At 45.0% G+C, this 21,345-nt stretch overlaps 1 protein-coding gene across 2 annotated transcripts in view; it reads right to left on the reverse strand.

The window, feature by feature from the left end:
* The window catches only part of RASSF3 (Ras association domain family member 3), an 88,335-nt gene that overhangs the window by 26,615 nt on the left and 40,375 nt on the right, over window positions 1-21,345 (reverse strand). Inside the window, exon 1 of one of the 2 annotated variants that reach the window (XM_068669311.1) lies at window positions 21,013-21,301. The exons of the other annotated variant lie outside the window; for it this stretch is intronic. Coding sequence (XP_068525412.1) covers window positions 21,013-21,141 — 129 coding nt within the window. The 5' untranslated portion in view covers window positions 21,142-21,301. Of the gene's footprint in view, window positions 1-21,012; window positions 21,302-21,345 lie in introns of those variants that run through there. 2 annotated transcript variants of the gene reach the window in all.

A 21,345-nucleotide genomic window follows, 5' to 3' on the forward strand; every position in this document is an offset into this window, starting at 1 on the left:
AAAGACTTTTCTGAACTGATATGTTCAGAATCAGGACATGGAGCCTGATTTTCCTAGGTGTCAAGTGCTTGCATTGTCATGAACTTCCTCGGAAGGCACAAGACCACAGAGAGCTGTCAGTTACACTAAAGAAAAAAATCCTTTAATCCCTTCTATAAAAGACAAACCAGTAACAACTGCACATTATTTGCACAGCAAAGTCTAAAAGAACCCTGAATTTAAAAGTTAATCCTTAAAATCTGGCTGCTGTGTTTAATGACATGGTGTGCCTGCAACAATGCTGAAACAAAACCTCCATTAGTTTGATACTGGGGTGTATTTCACACTTCACAAAACATACTTAAGCTAGCTTTGGCAGACAAATTCTGTGTGCCTAGGAGTGACTTCTGCACAGCGTAGATTACCTGCTAATACACATTTCCTGGGCACTGAGCAGTGAGTGGTTAGATTTCGACAAGGAAACACGATTTCTCTCTGATTAGCTGCCATTTGCAGGGGCAAAAGTGAATCTGAATGCATGGAAAACACCGCGTGGTAGCTTTACCTCAATTTGTGCTTGTTTGTGCTTTAAAATAAAAAGACAGATTTCTTGTTATTTTCAGTATGTTACCAATTGCTAGGTTAATTTTACTACGAGGTCTCCTCCGTCTGACATGGGGAGATGACAAGTGCTTCGTTGGATCCCTTTGGTGTAGGCATTAGAGTGTCAACTGAATAGCACTGAAAGTCACTTCTGGAAGGACTCACTCTCCACTGGGACTTCTCAGAAGAAAGAGGATGCCTGCAGACTTGAGGTTCCCTGATCTTGCAGCCTCCCGAAAAGCCGTACTGATCCAAGTGAGGGGTTGAAGGAACCGGTTTTACACACACAGCCCCTGACTCACATCACACCATGCTCTTAACAGCTCTTATTTGCTTTGTGGAGCAAGCACTACAGCGTTATCACCCAGACTTGGTCAAACAAGAGGGTAAAGTTTTCCTAGGCGGTGTGACATAACCCCACAACTTGCTGCTCTTAAGGAAAAATGGTTAAAGGGAAGGGGAGCGAGATACTGTATGAGGTCTCACCTCTCACCCAGCTCCCCACATCTACTCAGTCCCTTGGTGAGGGAAACTCGGCTCACGAACCTGTTTGGAAATTAATTCTGGAGGAAGAGAAAAATGAGCACAGCTTCCCACGAAGTTAGCAAAACAAGGTCCAAGCAGCACAGGAACTGGTTCACAGTCAGTGTGTAAGATGTTTAAGCAGCTTCAAGTTGCTCTCCCCAACCACTGACTTCCTGACCCACTCACGCAGTGTGAGCCAAGTATCCTACAGCAAGGCTTATGGATTCTGGGTTGGCTGCTTCATAAAAACAAGAAGTTAAAGGCATTTCCACACAGAACTGGAAAGACAACACACCCTAGTTCCTGTTGGAATCCTTTACATTACTGTGCGGTATGAGAAGAGTCTGTACTCACCTAGAGAAGATTTTTAAGTGCTCTCTGAGAAAATTAGTAAGGCAAAAACCCAGTATATAGAAGTTTGAATATAAGGGTCGGCTCCAGAAAGGAATCCAGATCTCAAACACAGTTATGTGGGTTTTGGAAGAGGACATCTAACAGCCTCAGAAATTCAACATGCACTTGGACACACACACGATTTTTTTTCACCCTGAGCTGACAACCTGCACAGGTTAGCTCTGCACCAGAGTGGAGCCAAGCGTGCATGCTTCTGCCAACTCTAGTCCATAACGCTTCTGCAGTCAGAGGACATCTCCCCTGCAACCAGAGCCAGCTAACACAACAAACCGCCGGCTCTCTGGTGAGGGACAGCTGTGGTTTCTATGAGATAAGCACCAGCCGAATTTTGACTCGGAGCCCGCAGTGAAGAACAGCAGTATGGGAAAACCCCTGCTTGAAATGACATGGATGACCACGTGCCTTCATGGTATTACCAAGCCACAAAGGTCCCTGCATTCCAAAACTTTCATACGCTTTCATATGTCAAGGGAGATGCTTATCCAGTGAGTATTTTAAAATTACAGAACTGCGAGTGCCATACTGTGCTTCTGCACTCACAAGTATTGCCTTTATTAATCTTCCTCATCAGACTTAATGTTTAACATTTTCTGCACTGCTTCATGCATTTGCCTGTAAGTGGTGTGTTTAAGAGCCACCCTGCAGTATGAAGCACATTGCTGTAAAGGATCAAAGTCATGCAGCTGACTGGATGTGACAATAAAGCCACACATCCTCGCTGGGAAAGGAAGCACGGCTATACAGGGAAGGCATGCAGAAGATACTGAAACTCAGCTGGATGACAAGCTTGAATATTCTGTTATTTTATTCAAAACTGCCTTCCTGTTTTGAGGTACTTTTACTGATACTATAAACCCAGCAGCTTTCCTTAACAGCTTCTCAGTTTACTGCTACCCCGGAGTACAATTAAAAGGTAGGAATCCAACTTGCTTCCTATCATCTCGCTGCGAAGAACAAACATTGTCATTTGCATGATCCAGCTAAGACATGTAACCAGCCTCTTACAATAACAAAGAACTCGAAAGGAATCCTGTTTGCCAAAGATGGAAGTGGTAAAAGCAGCGAAGAGGAGGAAAAAAATAGCATCCTTTGCTCTGACACTGGCTGTTGCTTACAGCTGAACTCTAGGTTATCCGTGAACTTTAAAATCATTTTTTTCCTTTTAAAACACAAAAGATTACACTAAACAGAAGAACATTTTGTATGTTTGCTTATAAACCACAAAGTTCTCAGTCTCGTCACTCTTACATAACTGCTGGGTGAAAAAGAAAATAACAATGAAGTTTCCTCAGGTCAGATATTTGCAATGACCAAGACATTTCACTCCTTTCGCTTTAGCCTAGAAAAGACTGGTGTGATTAGGAGGAAGATGGATTTGATCTGTTTTTCCTAACACAGGACTTTCTGAGGTTTGCTTCACCTGGAGGTAAGTGGTCTGCTGAAGAGTCCTTTGGTCTCTGCAATAACATAGAGAAAAGGCCTGCACACAGGTTTTTCACAAAAGGTACTCATGGGTTATTCGAAGCACGAGGACTGCCAGTCTGAGCCGTTCCAGAGAATTACTTCTGTAGAAAGAAACCACCTTGCTTCCAAAAACCATTCCTAAATCCCACTCCTTATTGGAAATCCTCTCCAATATCACATAAAAGAGCCAGGGAGTACTCAACGAAGGAAAGCCAAAGCATGGAATCAAGAGCCAGCTGCCTGCTCTAAAAGAAAGCAGGACCCTTTGAGGTTTATAAACTCATTAAAGATGTATCAGTCCATTTTTATCTCTGCCTTATGATCTGAACGGTCAGTGGAAAGCAAGCATTCATACATGTACTCCTGCCAGACGCAGCGTGCTGCTGAGGACAGCTAACCCACAAGCTCCCCGGCCAAAGCAGCCCAGCGCAGGGTCCTGCAGCACTTCGGTGCAGGGCAGAGGGGGAATGGGGTGACCTCTGCACTGCACAAATGCACAAGCCTGGGGGAAAACGTAACGTCAAGACTCATTCACCAGGAGTTCTCCAATATTGAGTTCAAAGGCAGGCTGCCTTCTCTAGCTGGGCAGGCTCTGGACTGTCTGGGGCATCTAGAAGCGTGCCAAACGACTGTGCTGCACAGTACCTCAGCACGTGTGGGATGCTGGCTCTTCCCTCGATGACCAACAAACCCAAAGCAGCACAGCCTCAGGGGCAGCAGCAAGGCCACCAGCACCTGCAGGGCGCACCAGCATCCAGCACCAGCGGGAAGCAGAGGCAGGGGCCTGGAGATGCCACCGGAGCACAAATTTCAGCTGGTGCTCCTGCTGTGGTCCCTTCCATGAACAGCCTGGGCTGCTGCTGGCCACAGAAATGCTGGGTTATTTACTGAACTTTTCAAAACTTTCAGGTCCTCCTTTGTTCTAAGCAGGCAAGGCTGTTCTCATACCATTTTCTGACTCAAGCGACCCAAGGTCAGTGATAGCATCAGCCCCATTTAACACTGGAAAGTCCTCCAGTATCCGTTAAAGGGCAACAAAAAACGCAAGCGGTTTGCAGGATAATGAACTGCTGAAGCCTGGTTTCCTATGGTCTCACATGTGACCTTGTCATAAACTGCACGGGACGGGACGTTCACATGGATGGCTACAAAGGGGCAAGTCAGGGCTGAAATTCTTTCCCTTTGTATGGGCTAGGAAGCCCATACAAAGTGGATTCCCTGACACTGATGATGGTGAAGATGTTCTAAGCTTAGGAGAAGGAAGGGAAGGACTGCAAAAGTCTTGCTTTTGTTAAAAAAGAAAAAAAATAGATCTAAACATGGACAGTCTTGTTTGGAGATGCTACCACCAGCAGCAAATTGGGACACTTTTTGTGTTCTTCACCCAAGCAACAACTGACTTCGAAACAGCTGCACACCACAGTCAAAGCTCTGCCTGTCACACAGAGACAGCACAAAACCAGCTGTATTTCTGCCATCCATGCTTGTACTCGCTCCATCCCCAAACAGCTTTCAGCTTCCCCCAGTACTAACCAAGGACTCTCCAAATACACGACAGATAAAATGACTTTGCTACTGCTAGAAAAAGTGAGTTTCAGACAGTCAGAAACTCTTAGCAGCTTATTGTAAAAGACTATTGTTACATCAGTAGCATGGACACAAAAGAACAAATGCACCTCATGCACCGTTGCAAATTGTGCAAGTATTCAAATAAAAACAGAAAACAATTTATTTTGCTTAAGTGAATTAACTTTCCCCTCCCAGAGACCAATATAAGATGACAGGTCACCTCAAAAATGAGTAAGTCATATCATTAACATAGAACACTTTTGAAACAGAAGAAAAAGAAAGACACCATCAAGGCTTGGGGCAAAAGAACAAACAGGAACTGAAGAACAAGACCTCCTTGAAAGGAGAGCTTTAATTTTAATTGCATATCTTTTGCAGCACAGAAGGGGAGAGAATTTGAAACGAGAGCTATGATTGCACGGGCACTTGCTAAGTAGGTCTGTGTATTCAGTTGCGCAGAATAATAAAAAAAAAAAAGCTCAAGAGATAAGCACTTCAGCCTGCCTAAGGCTTGGACACCTTCCCAGAATTCAGGTCATAAGCAAAGACTCTCATAAGCAACGGAGGGTGCCAGAGCAAACACTTCATGCAACTGGTCTGTGTTTGCCTGTCTAGCCAGAAGTTAAACGATGCACTTTATTTTTCTTTTTTTAACTGGCAAACAGGCAATACAAAAGTGCAGTCAGTGGACAGCAGCTTTACAAATTTCTCTCACTCACTTTCGCACAGTATCATTGGATGTCAACATCCAAGCTTTAAATACTGCTATCCATAAGGTACTCTGCTGGGTTAACTCAGAGGAAAAGAAGTCCTGCTTTCTACACTTACTTTCCAACAAGCTCTGCAGAGGACAGCCAAAGCACCCTGAAGCCTGTTGGAGAAAAGCAGCTGGGCTCCTGCCTAGCTGCACTCTGATAACAGGCACTCCAAAGTCTGCCTGAAACTCCATCTAAGCTCTGAAGAATATTCCTCACATCCTTCAAATATAGCCAAGGGACTAGTGTCAGACAGGGCTTGCTACACTTCAGCAAGGACAAATATTTTAACAACTTGTCCATTATCAGCAACAGTCTTCAAGCATCATGGACAAGCAGTCAGAACTGAGGGACTTACAGTTAATCATTACCCACCACATCGTTGTTTATGAATAGGCCTGCTTAGTAAACGTCTGGTAAGCGGTATTAGTAAATACCATCTGAAAAGCATTTGTGTGCAATGAGGGATTTTTTGTGACCTCTTTAGGCATCACAGCCATGAAGACAGATTTCAAAGAACAAAATAATAAAGGTTGCATTGATGGTATCAGCTCAAAGCCAGTCCAGCCAGTCCTGAGAGGGAAAGAAAACAAACCAGGCAGTGGAGGAAAAGATGACAAAAACCAAAACCACACCACCACCACACCTTTCCCTATACATAAGGTGCTCTCGTACACGTCGCTGTCTGTGTAGCACAGGCTCAGGGCTCCCACCACATCAGGTCACCATTTGACTTCCCTGCACCCCTTCAGCGCTCACCAAGCCACCACCACCACCAGCCTGGATGAGGCTGATGGCCCACAGCACCCAATTTCCAGGCAAATCTTTGCTCCAGTTGCTAGCAGGAGCTCCCAAAGCCACCCTTCTGGGTGCTGCTCAGCTCCTAGGCCTGCTCTCACCACACGGACAGGGCCCCGTGTCCTGCCTGCTCGGCCAGGCCATTTCCCCCAGTGTCCCTGCCCTGACTGGGACAGGCCATCTGTCCCCACAGGCGAGACACACACGTGCTCTTCCAGCCTGATAGCTCCTTGCCCCATTTCTCAGCTCTCAATAAAACACCAGGGCCTTCACAATTAAACTCATCTATGGGGCTGAGCTCAGGGACGATTAAGAAAGAGACTGCCTTCAATCTGCCAAACGTTCCCAGGTCTCAGAGGTGTCAGCCAGGGCTGGGTCCCTCTGTTCCTGCCCGTGTCACCCAGCCTGCTGGTAGCAGCCCGTACTTGCTCCCTGCTTGTTTTAACAAAGTACCTGGGGCAGACTCACGCAGTTGTCAAAGGGAGATCTAAGGGAACAAGGAAGGGAGGGAACATCTCATGTCTCCTACAATAAAAACAAGCAAAGTAAGAAACTAGATCTAATCTGTGAAAATAATGTGCTATCGCTTGGTGTGTTTTGTTAAACTTGGTATTATTCTTACACTGATAGCATATACAGCTACAATATTCCCCCTGATCCTGACAATACTCATGCCTCACTCATCTGAGTCCTGTCCTAGTTTCCATCTTCAGTCTTCCAGGAAAAAAATAATGAGAAAAAAAAAAAAAAAAGACGGCAATATTGCCTTACAGCTTGACCAGAAGCTCATCAAGTGATGCTGTCCCTTTTAAAATGAGCAAAATAAATGATTAAACAGTTGGGGTCAACAGGCTCACATCTCTTTCACTAGAGAAAGGCAGAGGATTACACAGCCTGTTTTCTCCCCTAACAGTGGTCCAACAGGAGCACAGGACCTCTGGTTCCGAGGAGCTTCCTCTTCTCTCACTGTAGCTTCTTTTTCATTCACATTTCTCTTGCATCTTTCATTCAGGAAAAGATGCTTCTTTTTTCCTGGAGCAGTAGTGATGTGCCAAAAAGCTGCCAAAAAGCTATATTTATGCTTGTGAAAACACCACTAATTGTCTTGCCATAACCAATAAAAGTCCAGAATAAGAAAGTAAAATCATGGCACAAAGTTGATTACTGTAATAATTACCGCAGGCAGACAGTTTCAGCTGTACAACTTTTTATGAATTGGCATGAAAACAGACAGTGATGATACTTTTGTCAAGCAGATTAATAAAGCCCTGCCAACTTCTCCTCAAACTGACAAGCAAGGGAACCTACCTGAAGTTTTCAAAGGCAAAAAAAAAAAGACTAGGAGACTCAATTTTCACTAATAGTTTTGTGCTTGCAGTGTGGAAAAAAAATAATTGCTTGATACTGAAGTTATTCAAGGTACAGAAGGGTGCTAGGCAATAAAAATCCACCTTTTGGTGTTGCATAACATTTAAAATGTATTTTAGTGCACTTAAAACAGTGCCCTCAACTTTACTCCTTAAATGGATGAACTGGCCTGTAAAACCTGTTATAGGGAACAATTAGGAGAGGATTCCAAAGCCACAGAAAATATGAAGAGCTAGAAATACCCAAATATATTTATTTCTGAAATCAGACACCTGCAAGGCAATCCATGCTTTACATTGCAATCCTATTTGGTGCCCAGCTTCATCACAGACTAAAGTAGAACCTATTTTTCCCATTCAGTAAATTCTACTGCCTTCTCCTGGCTTACCCCCTTGCAGTATCTCCTATTCATTTAAAACAAACAAACAGACTTTTCTACCTGCTGCTTACCTGAAGCATTTCTACCGAGCATCCAGTTAAGAAATCCGTCCCAACGCTCCAAGGCACGCCTTGCCTGTGCCTTCTGCTGAGGCTCTTCCTCTGGGGGATCCCAAAGCACAGCTCCATGGGGCAAGCCAAGCCCAGACAGGGCTTCCCGAGGTCCCACCCTCACTGCCAGCCTCCCCACCTGCACATTCCTGCACCCCCTCTTGCACCAGCGCTGCTCCTCATGCAACCACACAGAGAGCTGGTTCGAGGAAGGCATTTGGCTTAAAATGAACTTAATTAACCTAAAGGTGCAGTGAAACCACACCCTCCAGCTGAGTGATGGCAGCCATGCTCCGAGACAACCCTGGACCTGCCACATTTTGGGTGTGTTGTTGAGATGTTACAGGACGCAATCAGCAGAAGGATGAGCTGCTCCATGACAATACTCCACATCCTGTCCTGTGAGACATCACTTGTTCTTCTTGGTTCACAGGGTGAATCTTGGAGACCAGAGAACTGGCAGCACCCTTTACAAAATGCCCCAAAAAAGAAGAGTACCATGTTCTACTGAAACATTTTGTATATGTACGTTTCAACAAAAGTAGAGCTGATATACTAGAAAGAAAATACTATATAGCGAATTACAGATAACCTGTGCTGACCAGAATTCAGGGTTGGAAGACTTCTTTGTGTGATTGCATAATGAGCCAGAAAACCCTACACAGACTGTGTGAAGAACAAAGAGAGAACAGAACAAGTGCTACCCAGGGATGTCTTGGCACGTGTTTGAAAGAAAATGGGATCTCACTCCAGCTCAAAGTTTCAGTAGGGCTTTGCCACACTATTTCAATTTTTTTTTGCTTACCTTTCAAGTATTGGGAACAGTCAGGTCAACATTTGGATTTCCCTAGGAAGGTGGTATCAAGGTTCTTTTAGCAGCATATACTGACGGGATGGGGAAGATTGAGAAAGGATCTCCAAAAATACCCAAACGAGCAGTTACTGCCCAAAGTCATTCCCAAAAGTTATTTCCCAAATCCAGGGAAAGGCACTGCATTTCTATTGACTGCTCTCACCATGTTGTAATGCTTCATGCCCACAAGATAATGAAATGCCAGTGCTAGTACCAACACTACTACTGTAATTATCCTCAAAATAATTAATGTCACTCTGCTGCCTTTTGTTTCTGCCACAGTTACCACCAAATATGAAACACCTGCAGAAGATGTTTGTTTGTTTTTCTCCTGTATCTTCCACATCTCTCTCTCAAGATGAAAACATATTGGTTATTACCTGTATGAGCGAGATGTTAAACCCAGACATACCTCATGGAGCACCTGTCCCAAGTTCCTCCTGTAATGTTTTCACAACTGGATTGTGCACTAAAAGCTGTGTGACACCATTACAAGATTCTTCTGCCATTAGCCATAAAAGCTCATTTTAACACTGATCCCTAATTAAATTTTGAGAAGGGGGAAAGCAAGGGTGGCATACTAGCATCTCTAAGCATGTGCTTCACCAAGCTGCTTCAGGAGCTATTTCCAATTATGAATAACAAAGGAGTTTGACATCAACTTCAGCTCTTACAGGAAAAATCACCGGGTGTATGACTTTATTATATGTAATATATATTAGAAATACCAGGCTATTTCTATTTTCACAGAACACGTCATTTTATCATCTTTTATCAAACGCCTACTTCACTAAAGGTCTATTATCTTCACAGCTCAAAGCCGCATCTCCATCTTCCAGCGGTAACCGGAACTTCAAAATGCCTCGGGGAAGAAATCACCAAATCATTAAAATCAAATATGCTTTGAAGAATGCTTGGGGTCTGTTTTAGTGGGTGGGGAAAGATGTTGCTTTTGATATTTTTTTTTTAATTAAATCAGCTGTGAGTTTTAAAGTTCAGAGCAGCAGAAACTGCTTTGAAGTTTGGCTGCACATAATATCCACCTTTTAGCACAGCATAAACAATCATGTTCGCCCATCTTGAGATAAGCTTGGTATCATGTGAACACGCAACCGAATCAAAAGCAGCTGTCAACTCAGACAAACCCACCAAGTCTCTCCATAAAACAAAATAAGCCGTGACATAATTAATCATATCTAATTATACTGTAATAAAAATATTTCCATAACTAGGCAGACACACGCTATAAGCAGAGGGCAACTGGAAAGCTACTAAACTACTAAAGGCATTTTGTAATTTCTGCTCCATTGCAGTGACTTGTGACTTACTTAAATCCCTTGCTGCTCCTACCAAGGCACACCTTAACACCTCCCGGTCTTGGGAGAAGCAGTGGAACAACAAACTGGGTATCTGAAATGCCAGAACTCTTCCTGCGATCACCACGTTAGAGGTCTTTGCCAGAACAGTCCCTAAAGCCCGGCAAGGGGAATGACCCATTTCAGAGTAACCCATTAAGGGGAGAAAATTAAGTCTTCCCTAGAATTCAACTCAGCGGGAGCAATGCTGCTGAGCAGAGGCTTTCATGCCCACGGTTGCCATTAGGACACCCAGCCATGGCAGCTGGAGAACAAACCAAAGACTCCTGATGCGAGTGAGCCAGAACAACGGGGTGCTGCCAACAACTTCATTGACTGAAAACCCAGCTCCCAAATTCATCCTGGGCACAGGTGAGCACAAAGTGTTTCGTGACAAAGCACGGGATTAGCCTCCCAAGGAAGCTCATTGTGATTCTGTGATCAAAGAGAAGTCAAACTGATCTGCATTGCACCACCTGCTACGTTTCACAAGAACTTGCCAGATTTTCTGACAGCTGGGCATTTCGATGTGGTCATTGTTTAACAGACAACTTAATTCCCAATCAGAACTTGAGAAAGGTGTATAGCAGGCATTATTTTCTCTGTATGTTATAACAAACCTGCTGTCACAATATCAAGGCAACTAAAAATGCCCCACGATTTAATAAACTAAAGAGAAAATCCTGATGCAACGTGCTCTTCGAGCGTCCAAGCCACTTTGTATTTGACATCCATTGACTTCAGAAGTGTCAGTGGTTTTCCTCTGTGCCTAAATGTCTGGAGTTTACTTAGGATAACGTGCATGCTGTGATCAGGCTTAAGATGGGGGAAACTGCCTATACCATGTGCTGCCTAATTAACGCCAAGTGTAATCCAGGATTTAAGGTCTCACCATGCTAAGTACATCAGCTCTCTGCTTCATTTCACAGAAAATCAAGAATTCAGAACCAGGGTGACAAAAAAACTGAGATCCCACAGCCAAATCCACCTCAGGAAGTCCCCCTGCGCACAGGCTTGAGCTAGTGATGAGGACATTCTCCAGATTTGTCTATTTTTTAACAACACACTCTTTTCTCAAGAAAAAAAAATGCAACTACAGCACAGAATTTAAAATCTTGTAGAAAATATTTTCTTTAGTCCACTTTAATTAAAACACGGTGGTTTCAGATAAGTTGTATTTTATTTTGCCAATAGTATTCTATTTGAAAAGCTGTAACACACCTCCTACACAAATCATGGACCAGCAAACGTTCAGGAGAGTGGATGACATGGTCAGCTGAACACTAATACCGTTTTTCAAATTCTATGAAAACAAACTTGTTCCCATGAAGGCCTAATCAGACCCAAAGCAATATTTTACAGCTGAGATAGGGAATGTTGAGAGAAGGTATTTAGATTTGTCAGCAATGCTGGTACAAACCACTGCAGTGCAAGTAAGTCTCACACTAAAGGGAAAAGGGAAAGTAAGTTGTACCCAGAAGAATAAAACAGGTTTTCACATGGCCAGAACCTTGAAGAAGGAAAAAAAAATAAAGATCAGAGCATTATGCAGAGGAATAATTCTTTTTATACTGTCAGTCATGAAGCCCTAAGAAAGAAACTTAGGGATGGCAATTCTTTCTTTATGTAATCCATTCAACTTCAGAGTCAATGGGGATAGAAAAACGCAGTTGTGATATCTCCTCACACTGCCATATGTACATAAGTTAAGTCTCTTACCACTTTGCTGAATCAAATGATAGCTAAAGCAATACAATGGTATTCTAAAAACCACTTTCCCATGGAAATAACTAAATCATATTAGGAAACATAAAAAGGTGTTCCAGTCTTTGAACTCTGCAATGGTCCAGCTCCATGGGAATACCTTTTCTAGCTACTGTGAATCCACCCTCTCCTGCCCTGAGATCCACTTATCAGGATCTCTTACAGCAGTTAAACAGTTTTCATTACATAAAGAGTTGATTAAGACTCCTGTCATTAGTCATCACTCCACACTGCATATTCTTCGAATGGAAAAAAGGTGTGCTCTGAAGTTAAGAAATGGAGGGCCCCTGAATTCCAAGTTAAATATTTGGAATATATTTTAACCTGGCCTGCTAACTCATGCAAGTGCTACAAACTGTCCTTTCCATTATATTTCACGTCCAAATCCACTCACCAATCACAAAGCCTTATATTTTTAAACACAGAAAACAAGGTTTGAGTTACACGGGTACAGTTTATGTAGGAAAAAGCAATGCAGTGCTAAGTTAGACTCCGCGCAAGCTGGGAGCATCATGACAAGAGGAAGATTTCTTTAATGAAAGATTCAGTTCTCATTTCTAAGTTCCCTTCTGTGGATTACATGGCAGTCTGACCACTGCTCACACGAGGCTGCCTGCACAAACGATGCCCCCATGGCCGTGCATTTGGTGTTCTTCCTGTGCCAGCCTTTGCATGCATGATGCAGCAATCTCTCCAAGCAGGAACTTTTGATTAAATTGTCCATTTGTCCCGATTTTCTTTCAGCAGCAGGTAAGCATTTCTATTTATCATCCTGCAACAAACAGAGCAAATCTTTCAGGCAGAAGTCTCCTTCCTCCCCCACTCCTTAACCATCAAATATGAATGCAATGCCCATCTCCAGCCTTCAGCTGCTAGGGCAAAACTGCCAGGTCCATGCATGGAGTGCTAAGGATTTCAGCAGTTTTGGGGAGCACCACCCATTTTGACATGTTGTCCCTGTGCTGTATCACGAAAGAAAAATCCTTTACTTCAAGAAGTGTAACAAGAGACATACCTGTCTATGCCTATGTTACGGAATCTTTGCACACATCAGTAATAACCTATTAAAAATCGTAATATAATAGTTCAAACTACATCTGTCACAAAGCTGGCTGACTTATGCCAATCTCAACAGCACTGGGCTTTGAACTTCCTCGTTTCAGGCACTGGACAAACAACGCAGGTCAGTTCTCCCATCTCACAACAGTCAACCACCACCTCTTTAGTCTTTCAAGCCGTGCCAAAGAACATGGCAGTTTCTGAATATATAAGCGCTGGGTCGCGCTGAAATCCCCAGCGCAGTTGCTCGAGTTCACACAGCTTTCCCAGATGCTCCTCAGATGAACCAACCGCAAAGATACTTTGCAATTAAGTGATTAGCTCAGAACAAAAAGACTTCACAATCTCAGCTGCTGCATCTATAAGCGAACCCACTAAATCAAGCCCCCGGTGGACCAAACAGCAAGGTCAGCACGTTTTGCTCTTGGTGAGCAGAATTCTTCAGCAGAGAGGAAGCCAGAAAAAAAAATAACAATAATAAAAAATAAAACTTCTAAACTAAACTCTTCCAAGCTGGCAGGCTAGTGTGACCCTATGCACATCTATAGGAAGTGACTGAGAGGAAGGTCTCTACAATAAAGGTTATGATCCGTCAGTAAAGGTGTTAAGCTACTTTTGCAGCATTAACAAATGCCATCTGTCCCAAACTTGTCTTCAAAAGGGACAAGCCAAATTGTGACACCCTCTGCTTCAGTGGAAATAAGATTAAGCACTTGCTTAGTTATTAAGCAACGTATCATCCTCAGCCAGAGCAGAATTTGATCTTCAGTTTTTGTCGTTACTAATCTGGCTTTAAAGAGATCGGGTACTGCAAATAGAAACCGGGGGGGCTGCGTTATGGGGAAACGTACAGCACGGTCAGACCGTACGGCCAAGCACTTGAACACACCTAGGATGGAGCACAAGAAAAGCAACCCTAACTATGGACAACAGGGATGACTATAAAAGATCACAGACAATAAACGTACTTTGTAATTTGCCCCCGAACAGAGAGCCCATGATTTTCTACTCTATTATTGTATATAATTTCTGAAAGAAATGCACTTGCAAACACCATTTTCCACAATTACCTAGTGTGAAGTCGTCAGCATGTATTTGGCAGGTGAAGAGCGAGACGAAGCAGTGAATAACACCATGGTCAGCACTCCCAGGCAGGCAGCGCTGCCACCCGAGGCTTCCTCCGAGAGGCAGAGGAACCACTGCTTTTACCATGGTTTTCAGCACAGCACACATTCCTCTGTGCAAGGGAACACAAACTCCTCCCCAGCACACACACGGATGAATAACTAGAAAACGATCTTAATTGCTACATAAATCACATGTGGCTACTTTACACAGCCAAATGTATGGCCACATAGGAAGTACTCTCCTCAAAACTGTCTGAAGTATTTTGTCAACCTTGCAGAAGAGCGAGTACACCAAAAAAAAAAACAAATGAAAGGAGCAATTACTCATCCCGAGTCAATTCATACCTGCCTACAGAAGCATGCGTGCTTTATTACAGGCACCCAAGCAAATACAAAGCCGTGACAATGGCGCAGTTAGGCAAGTGCTGGGCTGAGACTGGACTGGATGAAAGCACGCTGGGCTAGCTTTAGTCACACCAGGGCGTTCCCCTCAAGTCCGTGGGATATGCTGGTTTTGTGACCTTTCCTGAAGGTTGGGCTCAAAAGGTACAGAACCGTCTCTGTGTAGAAATATTATATATATATATATTACATATTTTATATATATACATATAAATTTTATATATATATAAATATATATATATATTTATATATATAATATATATATAAATTTATTTTTATATATATATAAAATAAATTTTATATATAATATTACATATTTTATAATGAATATATTAAATAATAGATGCTGTTTGTATGTAAATACACCTATATGTATTTTAAAGCACCATTATGTCTACCTGGGAGGAAAAACAGAGCATGCATTGCACAGTCCTGGCCTGACGGGCACATCCTGCTGAAGTCAGCGGAGACTCAGCCGCCTGTCAGTAAGGGGAGAGTTTAACTGGGGAGATTTGTCACTCTGATTTATCTCTTCCTGACACTTACGTTGCTTGGCTTGGTTCACAAGTATATTGTCACTGGCAAATGCTGCATTACAGATCCATTGCTTCATCTGAAATCCTCTGTTAATCGGTTTACTCAGAGCTGTTAATCCAACACTGGTGCCACTGCCATTTCACACAAGGGACAATGGGCACCATCCAGTTTTACTTCATTTATTCTTCATATTTCTGCTCTTGCCATGGCTAAATATTAGCCATTAAGAACCTCTTTGGTTTTTCTGCTGTTTTTCTTATACACAGGTCTACAGCTGAACTAAAAACTTACAGAAACAAGGTACCAAATCTTCCCTTTCCTTCCTTAAATAACTGCTGGTTGTTTTGGTTTTAATCTACTTACTGTATTCAGATGATCCTGAGCTCAGTTGCTCTGCGGAGCATTTCCCTGAATTCACCAGACTCCCCAACTTAAACAAAATTCCTTGCATCTTGCACATCCATTCAGATGTCTAAACAAGCTGAAGTCTAAATATTCCGGACCAGGAGGTACACAGGTCCCGATGCTTCCTGATGTCAGTAGAAGTTCAAAGCTCCAGCAGTTCTGCTCTTAAATAAAACCTCAGTTTTAACCCACACTCGATTACATTTCTGAAACCTGGATCTCCAAGCAGCCACACATAGCTGCTGCCCTGCCAAACTCAGGTGAATCACAGCCTTTTTTTCCCCAAGGACAATGACCAAAAAAAATAATCTTAGTTTTTATCTGGTGATTTTCAAAAGAATGTCAGCAACTAAGCCGGCAGCACATTCCTGGTGCTCTAAAACCTTATGTTGGCAGAGAAGAAACTGCTTGAGGCGTGCCTAATACAGTGTTAATACAACAGACTGAAGAAAAAAGTGAAAAGGGTCACCTAGCCTGGATAATACCTGCCGGTGCTGCTGTACAGGGGACACAAATTGCTCAACTCGTGAGATGTCTCAGTGACATTACCTCCTCCGGGGACAGTACTGCACGTTAAGCCATCTCTCCTGAACTTGTGTCTTAATTTGTGTGTTAGTAGTTCGCAGGAGCAAAACAAGGGCTGCGGGTTTACTCTGGCAGTGACGCAGCCTTAAAGCAGACACGATCTCTACCCGGCTCATTGCTCTGAGCCTCAACTTTCAAGTATTTTAGCTGCGACAATGTTTATCCCATAATATTCACCGACTGCCAAATGGATTAAAAAAAAAAATAGAAAGAATGAAACACATTACTGGGTATTTTTAGCTTTATTTTTTAAATAAGCTTCGTGACTACGCGTCAAACACAACCCCAACCTTTTTGGCTCCGAACAAAGCCTATAATTAGAAAGCTCGTTTGTTCTGGTCGTCAGGAGAGACATTTTCCCTGGGGAATGCCACGGAAAGGAAACCCAGAAAGAGTCGTAACGGCCAAACAAGATGAAACTTATTAATAATGGACATTGGTAACAAAAAACTATGCTAACTGCACTTGAGTGGCTACAAACAGCATTTACCCGATTTCTTCCAAAATGGCATGCTTTTCCCTCTATTCTTCTAAATGAAATGCCTCAAGCCATTGTGCAACTTCACACTGGACAGACCTAAAAAAAGGGTTTCTGGACCCAGAAGTTGGCCTGTTTTTTCACACAGACACCAGCTCACCCAGAGCAAAACGCAAACCTCCTCATCTGACAGCGGAGTCGCCTTGCTGGGCTCGCAGGGACAGGACTTTCACCCACTGCCTCTTGCTCTCCCTTCACATTCCCTCTGCTCGTTTCTATCCAGCTTCCGTCTCCAGCTTTTTTATTAATTTCCTGTCCCACCCTCATCACCACACCTGCAAATCCCACTGAAACGCAGGCAACTCTGGCAAGGCAGGGGCAGCGCATTAAAATGTGCGGCAGCAGATGTGGGTGCAGGGGAAGGGCCCAAAAAGAAGGTATATAAACTGTAAAGACCCAGTGCAGAAAGGGGAAGAGAGAGGAGAAATTGGGCTTCAAAAGGGGAAGGACCAGCGCTGAACACAAGGCAAGCAGCATGGTCTGAGGAGCAGGAGGGAAGTGTGCAGTTCTGGAAACCGCCATGAGAAGCGGGGACACTTTTCTTGCAAACACCTCTAGAGTCCTGTGCAAAATGGTGAAAAACACGACCCTCACAGCACTGCCTGCTGCTGAAGCAGAGTTTCCCCAAGCACCACCGTGTCCTCTCTCACAGGCCCCTCATGAGTAAGGGCACAGAGCTCTCACCTGGGGTGTCCCCGGGTGTTTCAGTGACCTGGGTGGAAGACAGGAGCTCAGCATGGCTGGGACTGACCCAGATGCCCAGGGCAGCACCTGAAAAGCCCCCAAGCTGCGTAAGAAAGGAGAAGTATCTCCAGGACTTACATCAACACTACTCAAAGTGGGAGAGCACGGGGAACTGGCATGTGGAAGGGAAGTGGCGAAGAGGCGGGCAGGAAGACGCGCTTCCCTGCAGCACCCGGCAGGGCTTGCAGGGGCAGGCAGGGCTGTTTTCACTTTTCCTGAAAGGATGGGGGTGGGCGGGAGGAGGGAGAGGGGTCAGCTTTCAAAAGTTTGCAAAACATCTTTTGGTATTTTCTCTAGAGGGAATGGACCATTTCCAAAGGCCTGCTCGTACAGCAGCACGGGTCTGATCTTGCTGCAGCCCATGCGCACGGCCAGCTTCACCGCACACGAACAGTGCCTAGCAGGTCAAAAACATTTGCAGTTCCTCCTTTCTCATTTAGTAAATGAGTCACTGCAAACACGAAACAGGGCCACATGGAGCTAATCCAGCCCCAATGCTTGCATTTACAACAGCCACAGAAGGCACAACAAACCTTAAATAAAACTGAACTCCCAGGGATGCCACAAAGCAACCCGCGCTTTAGGCACTTTGCCCTCAGATTAAAGCACTGCTTGATTAATTTTCCTTTCACAAGATCTTCTTGCACCGACCTCATCATTTGTGTTAGAAAATTAGCATTGAGTCTCTTGCCTGATGAACCCCTGATTGCATTTACTTCTTTCCTCCCCCATGTTTTACTGTAGAAAAAAGGGCAAGGATGGAGTAGGTACAAGTCACCTATTGTCAGGGTTACACATTCAAAGGAGATTTTTACTGGGAAGGGGAAAAAGTCACTTGTATTTGAGGTGATACAGGCATGGTAATTCAAGTTTGAGATCTATCTGTTTCAAGCCTGTGTCTTTAACTGCGTGAGGCTACAAACATTGGATTGCTAACCCTAATTTGTCCCGGAAACAAAGAGAAAAAAAAAAAAGATTTGAGGAGGTGTGTGAGTCCACTGGACCCACTGAACTGCCAATAAAACAGAGTTCAGCAGGAGAGGACAGCAAACAGCACACCTCAGCCCCAAAACACCACGCTGCCTGTCATACACCACAATGATTTTCATGCTTCCCTCTTTTTAGAAGTGGTGGAGAGAGAGGAAGAGACAAATCTTTCAACACCCTGCAGACGATTAGGCTTCTTTGGCAAGGCCCAGAGGCACTATTACAAGATATTTACATCAGAATTGGTATCAATCCACTCATCCTGTCTCAGCTGTAGAAACTGCAATACGTAAGTAAGACCAGCCCGCCCCATTAAACAGGAGCCGAGATTTCATAGAGCTACTTCTCTTCTTTTCTTTGGAAATCTTTACAGAACAAGTCCAAAAGCTACCAGCATGTTTTTTTCCACAGGCACAGCCGCAAGATGTAAGTTGTAACCACTTTTTTCCCCTTTTAGAAAAGGGGAAAGAGGGATTTAAGACAGAGAAGGATAAAGTAATTGCCACTACTTTGTCTTCTGCAGGAAAAAAAGAAAAAGAAAAAAAAAAACAGCCTGCAAAACTTGGTATCTGTATGGTTGAGAAAGACACAGAAACAATAACTAATAGCTCCCCTCTTTCCTCTTTGCTCAAGGGGACATAGTATGCATTTTTTGACTAAACCTCAAATACAAACCAAGAGTAACATCCTCATGCATACAAAGAGCCTTATTATGATTGTTATTGCTGGAAGGGGAAACTCACTCTTACTGGCCACATGACTGTTGAAATCTACATTCAGCATTGTTTGGGGGATTTTTTCTTTCTTCTGTAACTCGGCAGCGCAGTGCAACCGGCAATAACTTTACAACTCGAAACATTTAGCTGAGCGTTTCTGACGCTGCGGAGTCAGCAATACGGATGAATTTGTTCCAGGCTACCCAATATGTACTTAAGCACATACCCTGCAGCATCTTACCACACTATTCTTTTGGGAAACATTACTAGAGCAGAATATCAAATTTTATTTTTTTCCATCCTCCTCGACTGGGATCTTTAACATCACACACAGGGATTTACATGTTACCTAACTCGTGTTTAGTAAGACAACTCACGTCACAGCTTTACAAAGCAAAGACACGAGTGTATTTTAGGATCTGAACCAAGACCTGGGCCCCATCACATTCCATAGTACAACAACCACACAAAATACGGCAGCAGCCAGCTATCTGTTCACACAGTACTGAGACACCGCAGTCTTCCTCAGCAAGCAGAAGAAACTTTACTGTAGTCTTCTAATAATTAGTGGGGACTTATAAGAAGGATGGAGAAAGACTTTTTACAAGGGCTTGTAGCGATAGGACAAGGGCTAATGGTTTTAAAATAAAAGAGGGGAGATTTAGATTCTATGTTATGGGGAAATTCTTTACTCAGAGAGTGGTGGATGCCCCATCCCTGGAGGTGCTCAAGGCCAGGCTGGATGGGGCTTTGGGCAGCCTGGGCTGGTGGGAGGTGTCCCTGCCCATGGCAGGGGGTTGGAGCTGGGTGGGCTTTAAGGTCCCTTCCAACCCAAACCATTCTGTGATTCTCTACATGGGCCAGGTGGGGGCCGACCATGGCCAACCAGATCAGAAGACGGAGGTCAAGGATGCTTGGCAGGACTTGCCAGCTTTCAGTCACCGGGATTCACAGGAAGCTGAAAATCAAAATGAGTGAGAAAGCGACGGCCTTGAGGAAGGGTGCAGCGAGAAGCGTCCTGGGGAGGCAGCACCGACCTGGTGAGGCGCTGGCCCCGGGTCTGTTTGCACAAGGCGCCCGGCTCAGGTGTAGGCACAGGGTGCGCCCAGGCTCTCTGCCAAACTCTGCAAAGGGAAGCAAAGCTCAAGAAAGCTCCGTGCACTTCCTTGAATGGGAGCAGGAGTTTCCTGGGGGGTGGCCAGAGGGCTGAAGTTTTAAGCAAATCACAGACGGGGAGTAAGTCGGAGAACCTCGGAGAAACAAAAACTAAGGTCGGCTTTCCGCAGCACAACATAACCTAGAGGAAGGGCTGGGGGCAACAATGAGTCTGGAGGCTTAGCCAAGTTTATAACGTAGTCTCCATGGTTGTAGACCAATGCAGCGAGGAAAACAAACACGGAGTTTGTACAGGGAAATAAACGCCGATCAGATACAGGTCACAGCAGGGGAAGGAGCCAGCACACGGAGCACAAGCTCGGTAGCCTACAGCTTCTGAACACCAAACCCATCTCCAGAATGGGATCCTGTGCTCGGGGAAGGGAAAAGCGAGAGGGCCCGGGCTGTTTCAGCTACAGAGGCACCAGGTTCACCCCCGCTGCTTTCGCTCCCGCTCCCTGACAGGAGCCCGACCCATTTTGTGCTCCTGAAGCCAGTTCTGCTCCTGCCCAGCGCACCAGCACTGCTCACCCCGCCTGCAGCCCTACAGCTCCAACACCGACCACGGAAAAGCCTGGGAGTTTGTTTTTTGTTGTTGTTCAGCTTTTAATCACTTCTTCACCCCAAACACCCCTCGCAGCCCATCCGCGGAGCCCGGACACTAAAACCAAGTCGCTGTAAGGCGGCGGGGGCCCTTCCCCGCCAGCAGGAGAGGCTGCCAGCCTCCAGAAAGCGCCGGGGACACGAAGGGGAGGGCAGCCAAGGGCAGCCCCGAGGCGCGGGCAGGGGCCGTGGGGCGCCACGTGGAGCCCGGCACTTACTTGCGGGGCGGCGCGGGTCTTGCCCGGCGGCCTCCTGAAGAAGGAGGTGCGGGCGGTGAAGAAGAACTCCTCGGACTCCTCCTCCTCCAGGCTGCTGTAGCCGCTGCTCATGCTGCTGCTCCAGGTCATCGGCGGCTGCCGCCGGTGCTGGTGGTGCTGGTGGTGCTGCTGGGGCCCGGCGGCGGAGAGCGCCGTACCGGCCGCCGCATGGGGCCCCGCCGCTGCCGCTCCTCTCCCAGCGCCGCCGGGCCCGGGGAGCAGCAGCCGAGGAGGAGGAGGAGGAGGAGGAGCCGCTGTGGAGGCCTCTCCCTCCCTTCCTGCAGCACAAGTTTC

Source organism: Anas acuta, chromosome 1 (genome assembly GCF_963932015.1).
Source record: "Anas acuta chromosome 1, bAnaAcu1.1, whole genome shotgun sequence".
In the NCBI taxonomy this organism is placed as follows: domain Eukaryota; kingdom Metazoa; phylum Chordata; class Aves; order Anseriformes; family Anatidae; genus Anas; species Anas acuta.